The sequence below is a fragment of the Lithobates pipiens genome, unplaced genomic scaffold (genome assembly GCF_037356315.1).
Source record: "Lithobates pipiens isolate NorthernLeopardFrog02 unplaced genomic scaffold, aLitPip1_a1.2 Scaffold_13, whole genome shotgun sequence".
Taxonomy (NCBI): Eukaryota; Metazoa; Chordata; class Amphibia; order Anura; family Ranidae; genus Lithobates; species Lithobates pipiens.
This window is the reverse complement of record NW_027507718.1, coordinates 221,123,847-221,138,542: the sequence shown is the minus strand read 5'-3', so window position 1 is coordinate 221,138,542 and position 14,696 is coordinate 221,123,847. Positions and strand designations below refer to the sequence as shown.

The 14,696-nt window shown below is 43.2% G+C and overlaps 1 protein-coding gene across 2 annotated transcripts in view; it reads left to right on the top strand.

Moving 5' to 3' along the window:
- The window catches only part of TNKS (tankyrase), a 315,565-nt gene that overhangs the window by 252,848 nt on the left and 48,021 nt on the right, over nucleotides 1-14,696 (top strand). For both annotated transcript variants that reach the window (XM_077476246.1, XM_077476244.1), the window contains exons 16-17: nucleotides 7,055-7,274; nucleotides 10,851-10,960. In XM_077476246.1, the coding sequence (XP_077332372.1) occupies nucleotides 7,055-7,274; nucleotides 10,851-10,960 (330 nt within the window). The remainder of the gene's footprint in view (nucleotides 1-7,054; nucleotides 7,275-10,850; nucleotides 10,961-14,696) is intronic.

Genomic DNA, 14,696 nt, shown 5'->3' with positions numbered 1-14,696 from the left:
CATCTTTTTTTACACAGTTAGGAGGAGGATGGTATATTTTTAAAGCGGGAGTCCGCCGTTTTTTTTTTTTTTTAAAAGCCAGCAGAGAAGCACAAATAGTTGTGATTCCCAAGCCAGGGAAGGACCCACACTATCCGGAATCATATAGACCTATCTCTTTACTACAGGTCGACATTAAAATATTGGCCAAGATTCTTGCCTCCCGCCTTAATCAGGTTATCCTCTCACTGATCCACCCTGACCAGACTGGCTTTATGCCAGGGAAAAACACGGCCATGAATATCCGCCGCTTACTTATGAACATCCAGGGATCCCATGATGAAGTCGGCTCACGGGTCGTGGTGGCTTTGGATGCTGCCAAGGCCTTCGACTCCGTGGAGTGGAACTACCTGTGGGAGTGCCTCTCGGGATTTGGACTTGGCCCCAACTTTATTCGATGGGTCCAACTCCTGTATCAATCCCCGAGGGCCAAGGTGTTTGTGAACGGCTGGCTCTCTGATCAGTTCCCGCTGGAGAGAGGGACTCGACAAGGCTGCCCCCTTTCCCCCATGTTGTATGCGCTGGCTGTGGAGCCACTGGCTATTATGGTTCGCGCAGACACCAAAATTCGTGGTCTTAGGATAGGAAACCTGGAGGAAAAGATTGGGATGTATGCTGACGATACACTCCTATACTTCGCCGACTCGGGTCCCTCCCTTCTTGCAGCCCTCCACACCATAGACTGTATTGGTAGTCATTCGGGTCTGAGCATTAACTGGTCCAAATCCCAGATCCTTCCGCTTGATCATTTCCCCCCTGTACCCACGTCCCCTCCTCTAGATCTCCCTAGGGTTTCCGTGATCAAGTATTTGGGAGTGCAGGTCACTAGATCGCTGACAGACTATGTACCCCTAAACATTGAACCCCTTTACACCCTGGTCAAGAACAAGACACAAACCTGGGCCAGACTACCTCTGGGTGTTATGGGACGCATCCATCTTGTCAAGATGATACTTCTGCCCAAGATACTTTATTCGATGTGGCATGCACCTCTGTATATACCACAAAAATTTTTCAAGACGATTGAATCAATTCTCAATTCATTTATATGGGGCCACAGCAGACACAAATTGTCTTGGAGACTTCTGAAGAACCCAGTGACAATGGGAGGGGCTGCCCTTCCATATTTCCAGGATTATTATCTTGCCTCCCAATTGTCCCATTTTTATCACTTTGACAAGAGCGAGCTACCAAGATACAAGACATTACTTTGTAAATGCCCTGGCGACCCTGCCCACACCCCACTTCAGTCAGTTCTTAGGGCCCCACTGTCAAGACGTTCCCCCTATCAAAAAGTAGACATGTTGACATACCACAGGAGGATATGGCGGACGGCCCTTAACAAACTTGGGACCCCACAGATTCATTCTTACACTCCTCTCTGGTTCAACACTCACTTGCCCGAACTGCTGTCCGTTCCGGACCCCGCAGCTTGGACACGTTATGGGATCTTGTACATGCACCAAGTTATGACTAGCACTGGGCTTAAATCCTTTCAAATGCTAAAGGAAGAATTCACACTCCCTAACCATCTCTTCTTCAGATATTTGCAGCTCCGACATGCGCTACAGACTCAATTTGCCGGCTCCAACCCCCCTCTGACAGTCCCTCCTATAGTAGACATAATCACAGGTGCTGAGCCAACCAAGTTGATTTCCACACTCTACTCCACCATCCGTCTCCCAGGCTCCGGGGCATTGGCTTATGCCGCCAAGGCCAGATGGGAGGTGGATGTTGGAACAATTGAGGATGAGGAGTGGGATGATGTATTGGGGGATGTGAAGAGAGTATCTCCCAGGCTTTCGGACCGCCTCACACAGCTGTACATTGTACATAGGACATACCTGACCCCCCAGAAGGTAGCACGGTTCAAACCCACGTATAATCCGGGCTGCCGCTTATGTGACCACACTCCAGGCTCCTTCTATCACCTCATATGGTCCTGTCCGGTTATCCAAACATACTGGATACAGGTGATCCGCTTTCTCCATGACCAGATGGGCTCTCCTGTTAGCCTCGACCCAAAGCTGTGCTTACTTGGTCTTTTGCCAGAGTTAGATGCTGACAAGTCCCTTCGTACCTTTTTACATGAAACTCTGTTCCTGGCGAGAAAAGTGATTGCTCGCGGCTGGATGCAGGCCCTCCCCCCCACGGTCCAATGCTGGAAGAAAGAGGTTAATGATACCCTCCCGTATAAGAAATTGATATATACGCATAGAGGATGTCCACTTAAATACGAGCAGATATGGGGCAGATGGTTGGGAGATGGGGAGACATGTACTTGATATGCTGTTATATTGATCCCTTGCCCCCCTCCCCCCTCTGTTTTTCTCTTTCTGTGCTTCCTCCACCTCCTGGGCCTACTTGTATTGTGTCCCCTTCCCTCTCCCCCTTTTTTTTCCTTTCTTTTTATACCTGCTGCCCCTTCCCCGGTTGACACGGATTGGTCTTATAATGACTCTACCTATGATGGGTGTCTAAACCCTATGCAGCGCAGCTAACCCACAGAACTCATGTATGCAACACTGCCTTGGCCAGGTTGGCCCTCATTACTTGATGTACCTTATGTATGCTTACTATGTATGTTATCTTCTCTGTTTCTTTCCCCTTTTTTTATTTTTTATTTTTTTCAATAAAGTTTGTTTTTCAATTAAAAAAAAAAAAAGCCAGCAGCTACAAATACTGCAGCTGCTGACTTTTAAAATAATGACACTTACCCACCCAGCGTGCCCGCGATGTCGGCACCCAAAGCTGATCTCTCGATCGTCTCTCGGGTGCTGCCGCCGCCATCTTGGGTATGGGAATCAGCAAGTGGAGCCTTGCGGCTTCATTTCCCGGTTCCCTACTGCGCATGTGCGAGTCGCGCTGCGCAATAAGGATGGTCCCCGCTGTCTCTGGGATCCATGTGTTTCCCAGCAGGCAGCGGGGGACCTTCAGAAAGGGGCGTAGCTTCTGCAGAATCTACGCCGGAAGTGGGTGCAGATACCTGTACTGTACAGGTATCTGCACCCCCCTTCCCCCTGAAAGGTGCCAATTGTGGCGCCGGAGGGGGGGAGGGTTCCAATGAGCGGAAGCTCCACTTTAGGGTGGACCTCCGCTTTAAGGCAAGTTAGGTTTATGCTGGAATTCTACTTTAATAAAAGAAAATACTGATTGCTTAGCTTTTTATCTTGTTGTAAAGACCAAAAGGTATTATTTTTGAAAGACTTGGAAAGAACAAATTATACATTCCATACCACACCACACTGTACTGTAAAGAACACGAAAGGATGGAAATAAAAATTGAGGGAAGGAGTTTGAGAACAGATTTATTGTAGGTAACAGTAATGCTAACTATCAGTCAGATGTTAACGTTGAAGGTTTTCCAACTCTAGTACCTCTCTAATACCACTACAACTTTATTACTGTCTTGTCTGCTACACAAATACACATTAAAGTTTGAAAGTCAGACATAAAAGAAACAAATGAAGAAAGCTATATTCAATAGTAAATCATTACATTTATTTGTGTGCAAATGCAATTAGTGTAAGTGCCATAATTTGACTTGATATCAGCCTCTTGCTCCCTTGCACAGACTTATGGAGGTGGGCAAGGGACAGGCCTAGAGTCTAATTTTCCACTTACAAATGAGCTGAAAAGGAACATGTTGATAGGAGGAGAGAGTAGAATGAATAAAGAGGAACTGTCCAGCCACAAGGCTTTAGGGTGCGGAGAGAACACCAATGTATTGCTGAATGGTAATAGAAAAAATGTTGTCATCTATCTGACTGTGCTCTATTATGGTCATATGCAAGTCTCAGAACTAGATGGACAGGAAGTCCTTTGGCTGAATAACACAATTCCCTTTTATGTATTTAATTTGTGTCTCTAAATAATAGCCTACAGTTCAGCTGATGCCATGGTGTATGCCCTTCATGTTCAAGATAGTTCCAGAGACGCAGACTAAAAATGAAGCCCTCATGAAAGCCTCTGTATGTAAAAATAAAATAAAAAATAAGCCCCCATGAAAGCATGTTAAAGGGGTTGTAAAGTATAACCCTTCTGTGCTTCAACTACCCCATACCCCCCTTTTCCTTACCTGAACCTGATTGTTCCAGCGACGAGCACAAGTCCAGCAGCTGTCTCGTGTCCTCATTGGATAGATTGATAGACATTGGCTCCCGCTGCTGTCAGTCAGATCCAGTCACATGGAGGCCAGGGCAGGTCCTGCGGACTCGTGAGCATGCCCCCATGGAAAGCGGCTCTCAGTAGGGGCACCCGATGAAGAGGAGGAGCCAGGAGTGCCATCGGTGCGCCCCAGAAAAGGAGGATCGGGGCTGCTCTGTGCAAAAACCCTTGCACATAGCAGGTAAGTATGACGTTTGCTATTTAAAAAAAAATAAAACAAACCTTTACAATCACTTTAAAGGTGAAGTCTACCTTTTTACAGAAAGTGATAAATGCACATATATTTGCAGGATAAATGTGTGCATAGTAAAGCATTACAATTATGTTCTGTGTATCTTGGGTGCAATGCCATGCTTCTGCAGACTCTTCCTTCAGTTCACTGTTCATACTGAAGTATGTACTTTCAGTTATTCAGTTGAAGAAAGTGTCAATAAACTATGAGTGCTGTGTTTACTGGACTCATGTCCCATTGAGAACTAAAAATCATGCTGTCATGGTTGCAGACAGGACTTGTACTTCAGAGAGATCTGTGAATGAATGATACGATTGTGAGGTTGCGAGGGGAGAACCCATGCACGCTGTCGCAGGAAGGGAAGGTTTGGGGTGGGGTCGCATTTGCCTCGTGTTACAGCCTGAATAGCCTTTAATGGTACTTTCCATGACTGTGGCCAGTGATTTAAATGTTTGATTTATTTAGAGCCATACCTTTGGTTAGACTCTGTAGCTTCCATCAATTCTAATTGTGTTCCTTTGTTTCTCACTGCACACTTTGGTTCCATTTGCCCACCACTAATGTCCCTGCAGCTCTGACGCATATAGTTTATGCTGAACTTACAATAGAATGCATCTCTAAATCAGGGGCAGCAATGAAGTTTTACGATCGCTAGCAGCTTTGTTTTTTAGATCAAGGTCCTGTGTATAAAATCTGCATGTTGTCCTGTTTTTACTCAGTTTCTCCAGGTGCTCCAGGGCCTCCTTCTATCCAAAAATATACTATTTTGTGAGTGGTAGGGGAAATTAGATTGTAAGCTTCTTCAGGTACAGGGACTGATTTGAATAAACCAAAAATATATGTACTTGCACGAAGCTTCCAGCAATGCAGTCCAAATGACAGTATGGCTTTAGCATATGAGCATTGTGACACATGCTACATTACTTTAGAGTGGGGTATAGGTTATCAGTACATTTTTGTTTCTGTGTAACTCCACCTTTAGTATTTTTTACTTTATAAAGCTAAATGTTACATTAATGCATTTATGTATTCATGAAAAAATGTATTTTAAAATCTAGTGTAAGTGCCCGTAACTGTTTTGATATCAACCTTATGCCATCCCCTTGTGTAGCAAGAAGATGAAGGGTCAGCAGTAGAAGCCAATCAGGCTCTTTAGGAGTGTGTGTGTGTGCTGACAGCAAATATGCCGTTTGGTGCAGAGTGAACAGAAAAATTATCTGATTGTACTGCTTTTCTTTAATGGTTCATGGCCTGTTTACTCCCATGTTCCTTAAGCTGCATTTTTCTGCTAACCATTGCACATGTATGAGGTACACAGGGCACATAGAAAACAACTGTTAAATTTCATACATAAAGCCGTACATGCACATTGTTTTTCCAGTATTTAAAATGGTCAGTGTTTGCTTAGGGCTGTGTGCACATAATTTATTACAAGTATTTACAGGATTCACCCAGCTCTTTATATAGTGTACATTTGCAACAGTCTGTGCTCTCAAGGATCATACATACTAAGGTGTCTACCTCACATGCATACAAACTCATATGGCCAATTAAGACAGGGGTCAACTGACCTACCATCATGTCTTTGAAGTATGGGAGAAAACAGAAGTACTCAGTCAATACCCACACAAGCACAAGAAGAGCAAACTCCATGCAGAGATAGTGCCTTGGTTAGGATTCTAAATGATGACCCCTTGTACTGCAAGGCAGAAGAATTAACCACAAAGCCACATTATTTCCCACTTTACCTACCCTATCTTAACCATTTTTATCTTCAATTATCTCTCAGTAATTATCAAAAAGGCCAAAGAAAATGTGTGAACAGAAACAAATCCTTATACAGTAAGCCAAATGCTCTCAATGAAAGCATTTGTGCAAAGTTAACAGTAAAAATAGTAGTTGTGAATATTCTTCAAGTTGGTCTTTGGTAAATTATGCATTGTACACAGAAATACCTTAAAGTAACACTAAAGGCAGTTTTTTTATTTTCTTTAAAAATAACAAACATGCTATAGTTACCTGCTCTGTGCAGTGGTTTTGCACAGAGCAGACACGAACCTCCTCTTCTCGGGTCCCTCACTGGCACTTCTGGCCTCTCCCTCCTACAGAGTTTCTTCAGAGCAAGCAGCTTGCTATGGGGGCACCCAAGCAGGCTCACTCCCGTACCTCTGTTCTGTTTGTTTTTTTCAGAGAGTGACCCCGCCCCCGCTCTCTCATTGGCTCACTCGCTGTGATTGAGAGTAGCGGGAGCCAATGGCTACCGCTGCTGTCTCAGCCAATGAGGAGGGGAAGAGCAGAGGCTCTTATGCACATTGTTGGATGAAAATTGGGTTTAGGTAAGTTTTTTTTTTTTTTGGGGGGGGGGGGGGGGTATGCTACACACAGAAGGCTTTTTTACCTTCATGAATATATGAAGGTAAAAAAGCCTGGCACATGGCAATATATTGTAATGTTGTTATACGGTTCCTTTTTTTTTTTTTCCCAAAGATGGAATCTCTTCCTTCTTATGCGTTTTTTGATATCCCATATTCAAAATAAGTGTAAGCGAACACAAGATTGACACAAAAAGAGACTCAAAATAATAAAGTATAAATTCTCTGCTTCTCTGTCTTCTAGCATGGAGCCGATCCAACAAAGAAAAACAGGGATGGAAACACACCCCTAGACTTGGTAAAAGATGGAGACACAGACATTCAGGATTTGCTGCGGGGAGATGCAGCATTACTTGATGCAGCAAAGAAAGGCTGTTTGGCTAGAGTTCAAAAGCTTTGCACACAGGAAAACATTAACTGCAGGGATACCCAGGGAAGAAACTCCACCCCTCTTCATTTGGCAGGCAAGTATTAGGACCCCTGTGTACAACGTTTTACTATATGTGTCTTTTTGTTTTTGTCTTTCTTTTTATGGCGATCAGGAAATTTACAGTAAAACATTCAGGTTGTTAAAAGAAAAACATTGCTTAGGATAATCATTGCTTTAGTTGCTTACATTATTTGTTTTAGGATATATCCCATAGTTATTCTGGAAGTCCATTTATACTCATACTCAACTGGTAGCAAGACATGGGGAAATCAGAGCTGGATTATTCCCATACCCGTGCTGTCTACTAGCACAAAAGCGGCTGCTGCAGTTGATCCTGAACTTGTACCAGAGCTTAAAGTTTTGAACCTAAACCGTTTTTGACCCTACCATAGGCTCCTGCTGCTGTCAGTCAGACTCCTGTAAGGCTTGCTGGAGCTGTGTGTGCTTATGGACGCACGCAGATCAACTCTGGAGTGTACGTCCCTCAAAGAGGAGGTAGAGGACTGCTCTATTGCACAGAGCAGTTAAGTATAAAAAAATTTTATGGCCCCCAAAAAACTAGCCTTTAATATCACTAGAAAAAATAAGTGCCCTTTCAGACAAAATGCACTTATTTTTGTTGTACCTGTGTCCCCCCGCACTGAGCTCTGCTGCATTGCTAATTGAGAAACACAGGAATTCAGAGACTTTTGGGTTATACTGCTGTCTACAGTATGATTTTTGCAATAGCAAATAGCCCAGGATAACCCCTCCTACTGATACACACTTCAGTTTTTTGCTAGTGTCCAGAAGGGAAACATGTATTTTCTTTCCCTGCTGAGAAAAGCTAACCTTTTTGTTAGCTATTTTTTTAGTATTCCTCTACAAGCTGCTTGAGCTGGTCTATATGCTCTAAATGCATCCAGATCAGCGTTTACTCAGCACAAGCTTTAAAGGCTATTCCCATAACCTGCTGGACTGGAAGATTATGGAGCTAGAATGGAATGGGACCTTTGGGCATTGGGTTCTGCATTGTGGTGCTTTTCAAAACTGCATTAACTGTGTTGGCTGCAGAGTGTTTTCCAGGTACAGGTGTGAGCCTGCTATCAAAGAATCACTTTGCTAATAGGTTGTGTGTGCTATGACTAGGGCCACTGAGCACCAGTTGAAATCTCTGCCTTCTGTCAGTTTACCAGAAAGGGATTAACACTGAGAGACTGAGCACTATTGTCATCCACTGGGTTGAGTATTATGTGTGAACATTTAGTGTCTTGGGAAGCACATTTCCACCACTGCTGAGGTCCACAAGTGACACCTGAATCTATCCTTGGGTCGTCTCTGCTGCCTACAGTGACTTGGTCACCTCAGGAAGCTGATTCCTGAGTACTCAAGGCGTTGTCTTGTACTCTGAGGTATGTTGTCACTGCCTGGCTATAAAGTAAATACATATTTTCACCTCAACCAAGATATTTATATCTTCCATACCTTAAACTCCACTTTATCAGTAAGAGATCTTCCTCTATTGCCAGGATCTAATTCATGCTGTGTGTGCCTATACCACTCACCCACTGCTTCCATTAGAAATATTGACTCTCCCTTTGCCATTCCTGATGATCCCCATAAAAGGGCACCTACTTTTCGTACTACCCTTTCTTGGTGGCTCAGACAGATCAGCCTCAGAGTTTATGGTTTTAAGGATTGGTTTCCACCATTTTCTGTAAAAGTGCACTGTGCTAAGTCTATGTATGGGTGCTTCATGGAATTTCCAGGATCAGGCTATGATTTTCCAGATTTGCAAGGCTGCCACCTAGTCTTCTGTTCACACATTCCCTAAACTGCACTGGGTTGGATGTTCATGTCCCATTTGATGCTATGCTCAGGCAGCTCTTTGAGCTGCAGACGGTCCCCAATTTTTTTTTTTTTGTGAACATGTTTTTTTGTTGCTGTTGCCCACCTATCAGTTGGATTGCTTTTGGGTATCCCCAACAGTATTTGAACTCCTGTTCCCCTAAATTAACACAAATTCTTGGATGTGTACTGGGGAGGGTCTGGTCCAAGAGTTCATCTCACTTGAAGGACATTTTAAAATATTTAATGGTTACCAGTGCCATATTCAGCCTGCCCCTTCTTCAGGGCTTAACCAGTTGATGTTAATACAATGATGACAGAATGCACTAGGGGACCTATGTTAAAGCAGTAATAAACCTAAAATCAACAATGTAATATATTGCAGCTTTTTGAACCTTTTTATTCTTTATTTTCACCTGGGGATTTGGCCAGTAACACTACACTCAGCGCTCCCTCTCTTCCTCAGTGGAAACTCAAGCTTAATAATTTCAGATCTCAAACCATACGATCCCTTAATTGACCAGTAACACAATCTGGCAATATTTGAATCAACATACATATACTAAAAAAATGTGTAATAAAAACCCTCTGTATAAAACATATGATACACTTAGTACATATAGCACCACACATTAACAGATCTCCAAATAAGTTCAATAAACCTAAACCTTGTGTTAAACGGTATCTTTTTGCGATCCCAGCATATTGCACTGTTATCCTCTGGGGGAATGTGGCAAACATTGATTTACTAAAGGCAAATAGGCAAGTGCAGTTGCTCCAGAGCTTAATGAGGTAAAGCTTCACTTTGCAAAGAATACCCAACCATGTGCAAGGAAAATAAAAAACAGCATTTTTGCTTGCACATGATTAGGTGATGCAAGTCAGCAGAGCTTCTGCTCATTTACTTAGGTCTGGAGCAACTGATCTTGCAGAGTGCAACTGCACTTTGCAAAGTGGACAGTCATTTGTGCCTTTAATAAATCAACCCCAATGTCTGTCAGTTCACATACCCAGGGAAGCTCAGTCCACTACTGCTTTGCTTTACTCACATCCACAGTCCAGAGTCTTTCCATTCCATCCTTCCTCCAAGCCTCCATGTCGACGCTGGATCTTTACAGACGCTACACTCCTTTATTCCTGAGCTTTCCTGTGATGAACAGCATCCACCCCTTCTCCTCCACAAATTGTGATAATACTATGATGCAAACAAACACAAGTGCTTTTCCTTGAATAGTATCACAAATATTGTTTAAGAACATCATTGTGCTCACAAGCATATCTGTAATATAGGCTTATTGGCACAGGTATTCCCTCTAGGTCAGTCCACTGGATGCCGTCTCTTCTATTGCAGTAACCAGGGGTTATATCAGCTACACTGATAAAGGTTCTACCTTCGAAACATGTATGGGTAAAGGAGAAGAGAGTATTGTAGCAGTGTCTGAATTGGTTAACCTTTTCTGTGATCGTACCCTTGGTACTGGTTTTCCACAAAACGAAGGAATGCTGGCAGTAGTAGGAAGGGTTATACTGGCCTGTCCACATTTAGTTTTTTTGCTGTGTGTACCTTAATAGCTTATGGATTTTTTGGAAAGTACAAAAATTCTATTTTTTCAAACCTAATTGGAACACATTTTATGTTCACTGGATTTGGATTTCTAAATCTACATTTTTGAAAATAATTTCACATAGTACAGTGTGTCAATTTACTTTGACATGCAATTGGCCTTTTGATTTCTCATTTGAAATATCCTTTTTATTTTATTTTTTTATTTTTTCTTTGCAGCTGGCTATAACAATCTTGAAGTCGCGGAATATCTCTTAGAACATGGTGCAGATGTAAATGCACAAGATAAAGGAGGACTTATTCCCTTACACAATGCAGCATCATATGGGGTAAGTTTTGATATTTGCACGTTGTTAAAAAGATTCACATACCTTATAGTGAAACAGATGACTAAGGCCGCGTACACACGGGCGGACTGTTCGCCCAACTTTGTCCGCTGAACAGTGTTTCAGCGGACAGTCCGCTCGTGTGTGGGCTTCAGCGGACAGTTTCAGCGGACAGTCTGACGAACAAAGTTTTTCGGAATTTCCGTAAGACAGTCCGCTGAAACTTGGTTTCAGCGGACAGTCCGCTCGTGTGTAGGCTTGTTCGACAAACTAAGTTTCGCGCATGCTCAGAAAGGATTTACACGGCGAAGGTTGCATTGCAGTGTATTGGACGTCGTATTTCTCGTCCCGTCGTATGTGCCGTTCACGTCATTGCGCACGCTTTCAGCGGACTGTTCGTTCATCGTGTGTGGTCAAGTCCGTTCATGCAAATTTTGAGCGGACTGTTTGTCGGATTGTTTGACGAACAAAGTTGGGCGAACAGTCCGCCCGTGTGTACGCGGCCTAAGAGATCGAAATCCAACATACAGTACAGGTTTTCTAAGAAAAAAAAAATCTGGTGTGTGTTATTTGTATTATTCTGTGCTAGGGGCTCAAAGTATTAATGCAAGATGGTTTTTCAGCAATGTCAGTCTCCATATTCCAATGGAATGCTTATTCATTCTAAATCTTAACCCTATCTAAATGGCAAATAAAACAATACAAATTTTACCTCATCACTCTTCAATTGGTTCAAAAACTTAAATTACTTGACTCCACCTTAATTATACAGGTTTTGTTCTATACATTTGCAAATGCTTCTGCCAGATGTCCGTAAATTCCAAGCTAAACTCCAAACCTGAAACTTTTATAGCAATGAGAAACTGCAACAAACAGGAGGCAGAGACTCGCTCAAGATAGCTGAGGACCCCCAATGTGCCTGCACCAAATCCAACCAAACAAAAAAATGGCTGCTGCATAAATAATTTTATAATTAGCCAAGGAAAGGTGCACATGGGTAAGACAATATATTGAACAATACAAACATTTCCCAGCAATCTATCCAGTTAGTCAACACAAAAATCGAAATAAACCTTTAGATTAAGGGCTCATTCAGGTGGGTGCTAAGCCACCTTTTGCTGTGTGTGCATCCACATTGGAGCTGCGTACAGGCAACCCATAGAAATAGATGCAACGGCTGCACAGACACAGCCGCATGTCACAATTTGACATGTGGGCAGGAGTGAGTGCATGGATCCAGACACAGACACTGAGCATTTGAATCCATGCACCCACTCCTGTCTGCATGTAGTTAGCCATAGGGTGCCATACAGGTCCAGGGCTGTGGTTCATTCCTATTGCACCAGACCCTAAAGACCCATTCGGGGGGTATGCCCATCACAATAGGTGAAGCAGGGACAAGGCAAATGCCAACAGCCGTATATGCCCTTCTGCCGCTCCTTCCCCTGACTATTTTCATGCATTAGCACCTGACTTGCTTTGCTCAATTGCATTTGCTGATGACAAGGGGGATGCTGACATTTTAGTGAAGGCTGCTGAAAAATTTTCACTACCAAATTTGTGAAGTTGGTCCTTCAGCTTCTTGCCATATACGGTCTATGGTGGTCTCACTAGCTAAATAGACTAGTTCTGCACAGCCTGCACTTATTACATTAGGCACTAGAAAGAATGCAATACCTAGAAAGCCTGTCCCTATTTTTGATCAAGCTGATTGGGCTCTCTATGAGGATTGTCCTGAAGCTAACTGTAGACAGATCAGATCAATCAGTGTGTGGCCATCCCTGCTAGAGGTCAATCATTTGATTGACTTCTGACAAAGCAGATTGTTGGAAAACCTTTCTTGCTCAGCAACTGCAACCACTGATCAGTGTATTCTAACAGCAGCTTGTGCAGCTGACAGGATACAATGATTTGGTAGGTGGGTTATTCCTCTATCCGCCTTGTTGTGTGGATGAAGGAACCTTAGTTTTTTTTTCATCTAGCCCATTGGCTGAATGAAATAGAAAAAAAAAAAAAACTACCAATTGAATGGCAATCTTAACTCGGAGAGGTTATTCCCTCCACTTGGCATATTTGCTGCCTTGTGACCTATGAATGCCAAATTCAAAAAGAGATAATATACTGTTCCCACTGTGTAATCAGCCATTCTGGTACTAAATAATCAATCTACTGTTCCTATTAAGGACATTTGCTCCTTTATAGTGGATATAAACTCACCTATACTTTACATTTAAGGAAGCTGTCATCTTAGCCTCTCTTTGATCTGCAGTTTCCATGGTGCTTGCATGTAACCAGCCATGACATCAATCAGGGGATGGATTGATAGCTCGTTTGAGAAACTAGCATAAGTACACTAGCAACTGTAACAGTTATTATTCAAGGCATGCTTTGAATATACAGTATCTCACAAAAGTGAGTACGCCTCTCACATTTTTGTAAATATTTTATTATATCTTTTCTTGTGATAACACTGAAGAAATTACACTTTGCTACAATGTACAGTGTACAGCTTGTATAACAGTGTAAATTTGATGTCCCCTCAAAATAACTCAACACACAGCCATTAATGTCTAAACCGCTGGCAACAAAAGTGAGTACACCCTTAAGTGAAAACGTCCAAATCGGGCCCAAAATGTCAATATTTGTTGTGGCCACCATTATTTTCCAGCACTGCCTTAACCCTCTTGGGCATGGAGTTCACCAGAGCTTCACAGGTTGCCACTGGAGTCCTCTTCCACTCCTCTATGATGACATCAGGGAGCTATTGGATGTTTGAGACCTTGCGCAACTCCATCTTCCGTTTGAGGAATCCCCACAGATGCTCAATAGGGTTTAGGTCTGGAGACATGCTTGTCCAGTCCATCATCTTTACCCTCAGCTTTTTTAGCAAGGCAGTGGTCATCTTGGAGGTGTGTTTGGGGTCATTATCGTGTTGGAATACTGCCCTGCGGCCCAGTCCCTGAAGGGAGGGGAGCATGCGCTGCTTCAGTATGTCACAGTACATGTTGGCATTCATGGTTTCCTCAATGAACTGTAGCTCCCCAGTGCTGCAAGCACTCATGCAGCCCCAGACCATGACACTCCCACCATCATGCTTGACTGTAGGCAAGACACACTTGTACTCCTCACCTGGTTGACACGCTTAACACCATCTGAACCAAATAAGTTTATGGTGGTCTCATCAGACCACAGAACATGGTTCCAGTAATCCATGTCCTTAGTCTGCTTGTCTTCAGCAAACTGTCTGTGGGCTTTCTTGTACATCACCTTTAGAAGAGGCTTCCTTCTGGGATGACAGCCATGCACACCATTTTGATTCAGTGTGCGGCATATGGTCTGAGCACTGACAGGCTGACTCCCCACCCCTTCAATCTCTGCAGCAATGCTGGTAGCACTCATACGTCCATTTCCCAAAGACAACCTCTGGATATGAGGCTGAGCACGTGCACTCATCTTCTTTGGTCAACCATGGCGAGGCCTGTTTTAAGTGGAACCTGTCCTGTTAAACCGTTGTATGGTCTTGGCCACCGTGCTGCATCTTAGTTTCAGGGTCTTGGCAAACTTCTTATAGCCATCTTTATGTAGAGCAACAATTTTTTTTTTTCCGATCCTTAGAGATGGCTGTGTGTTGAGTTATTTGAGGGGGCAGCAAACTAACACCATTATACAAGCTGTACACTCACTACTTTACATTGTAGCAAAGTGTCATCTCTTCAGTGTTGTCACATGAAAAGATATA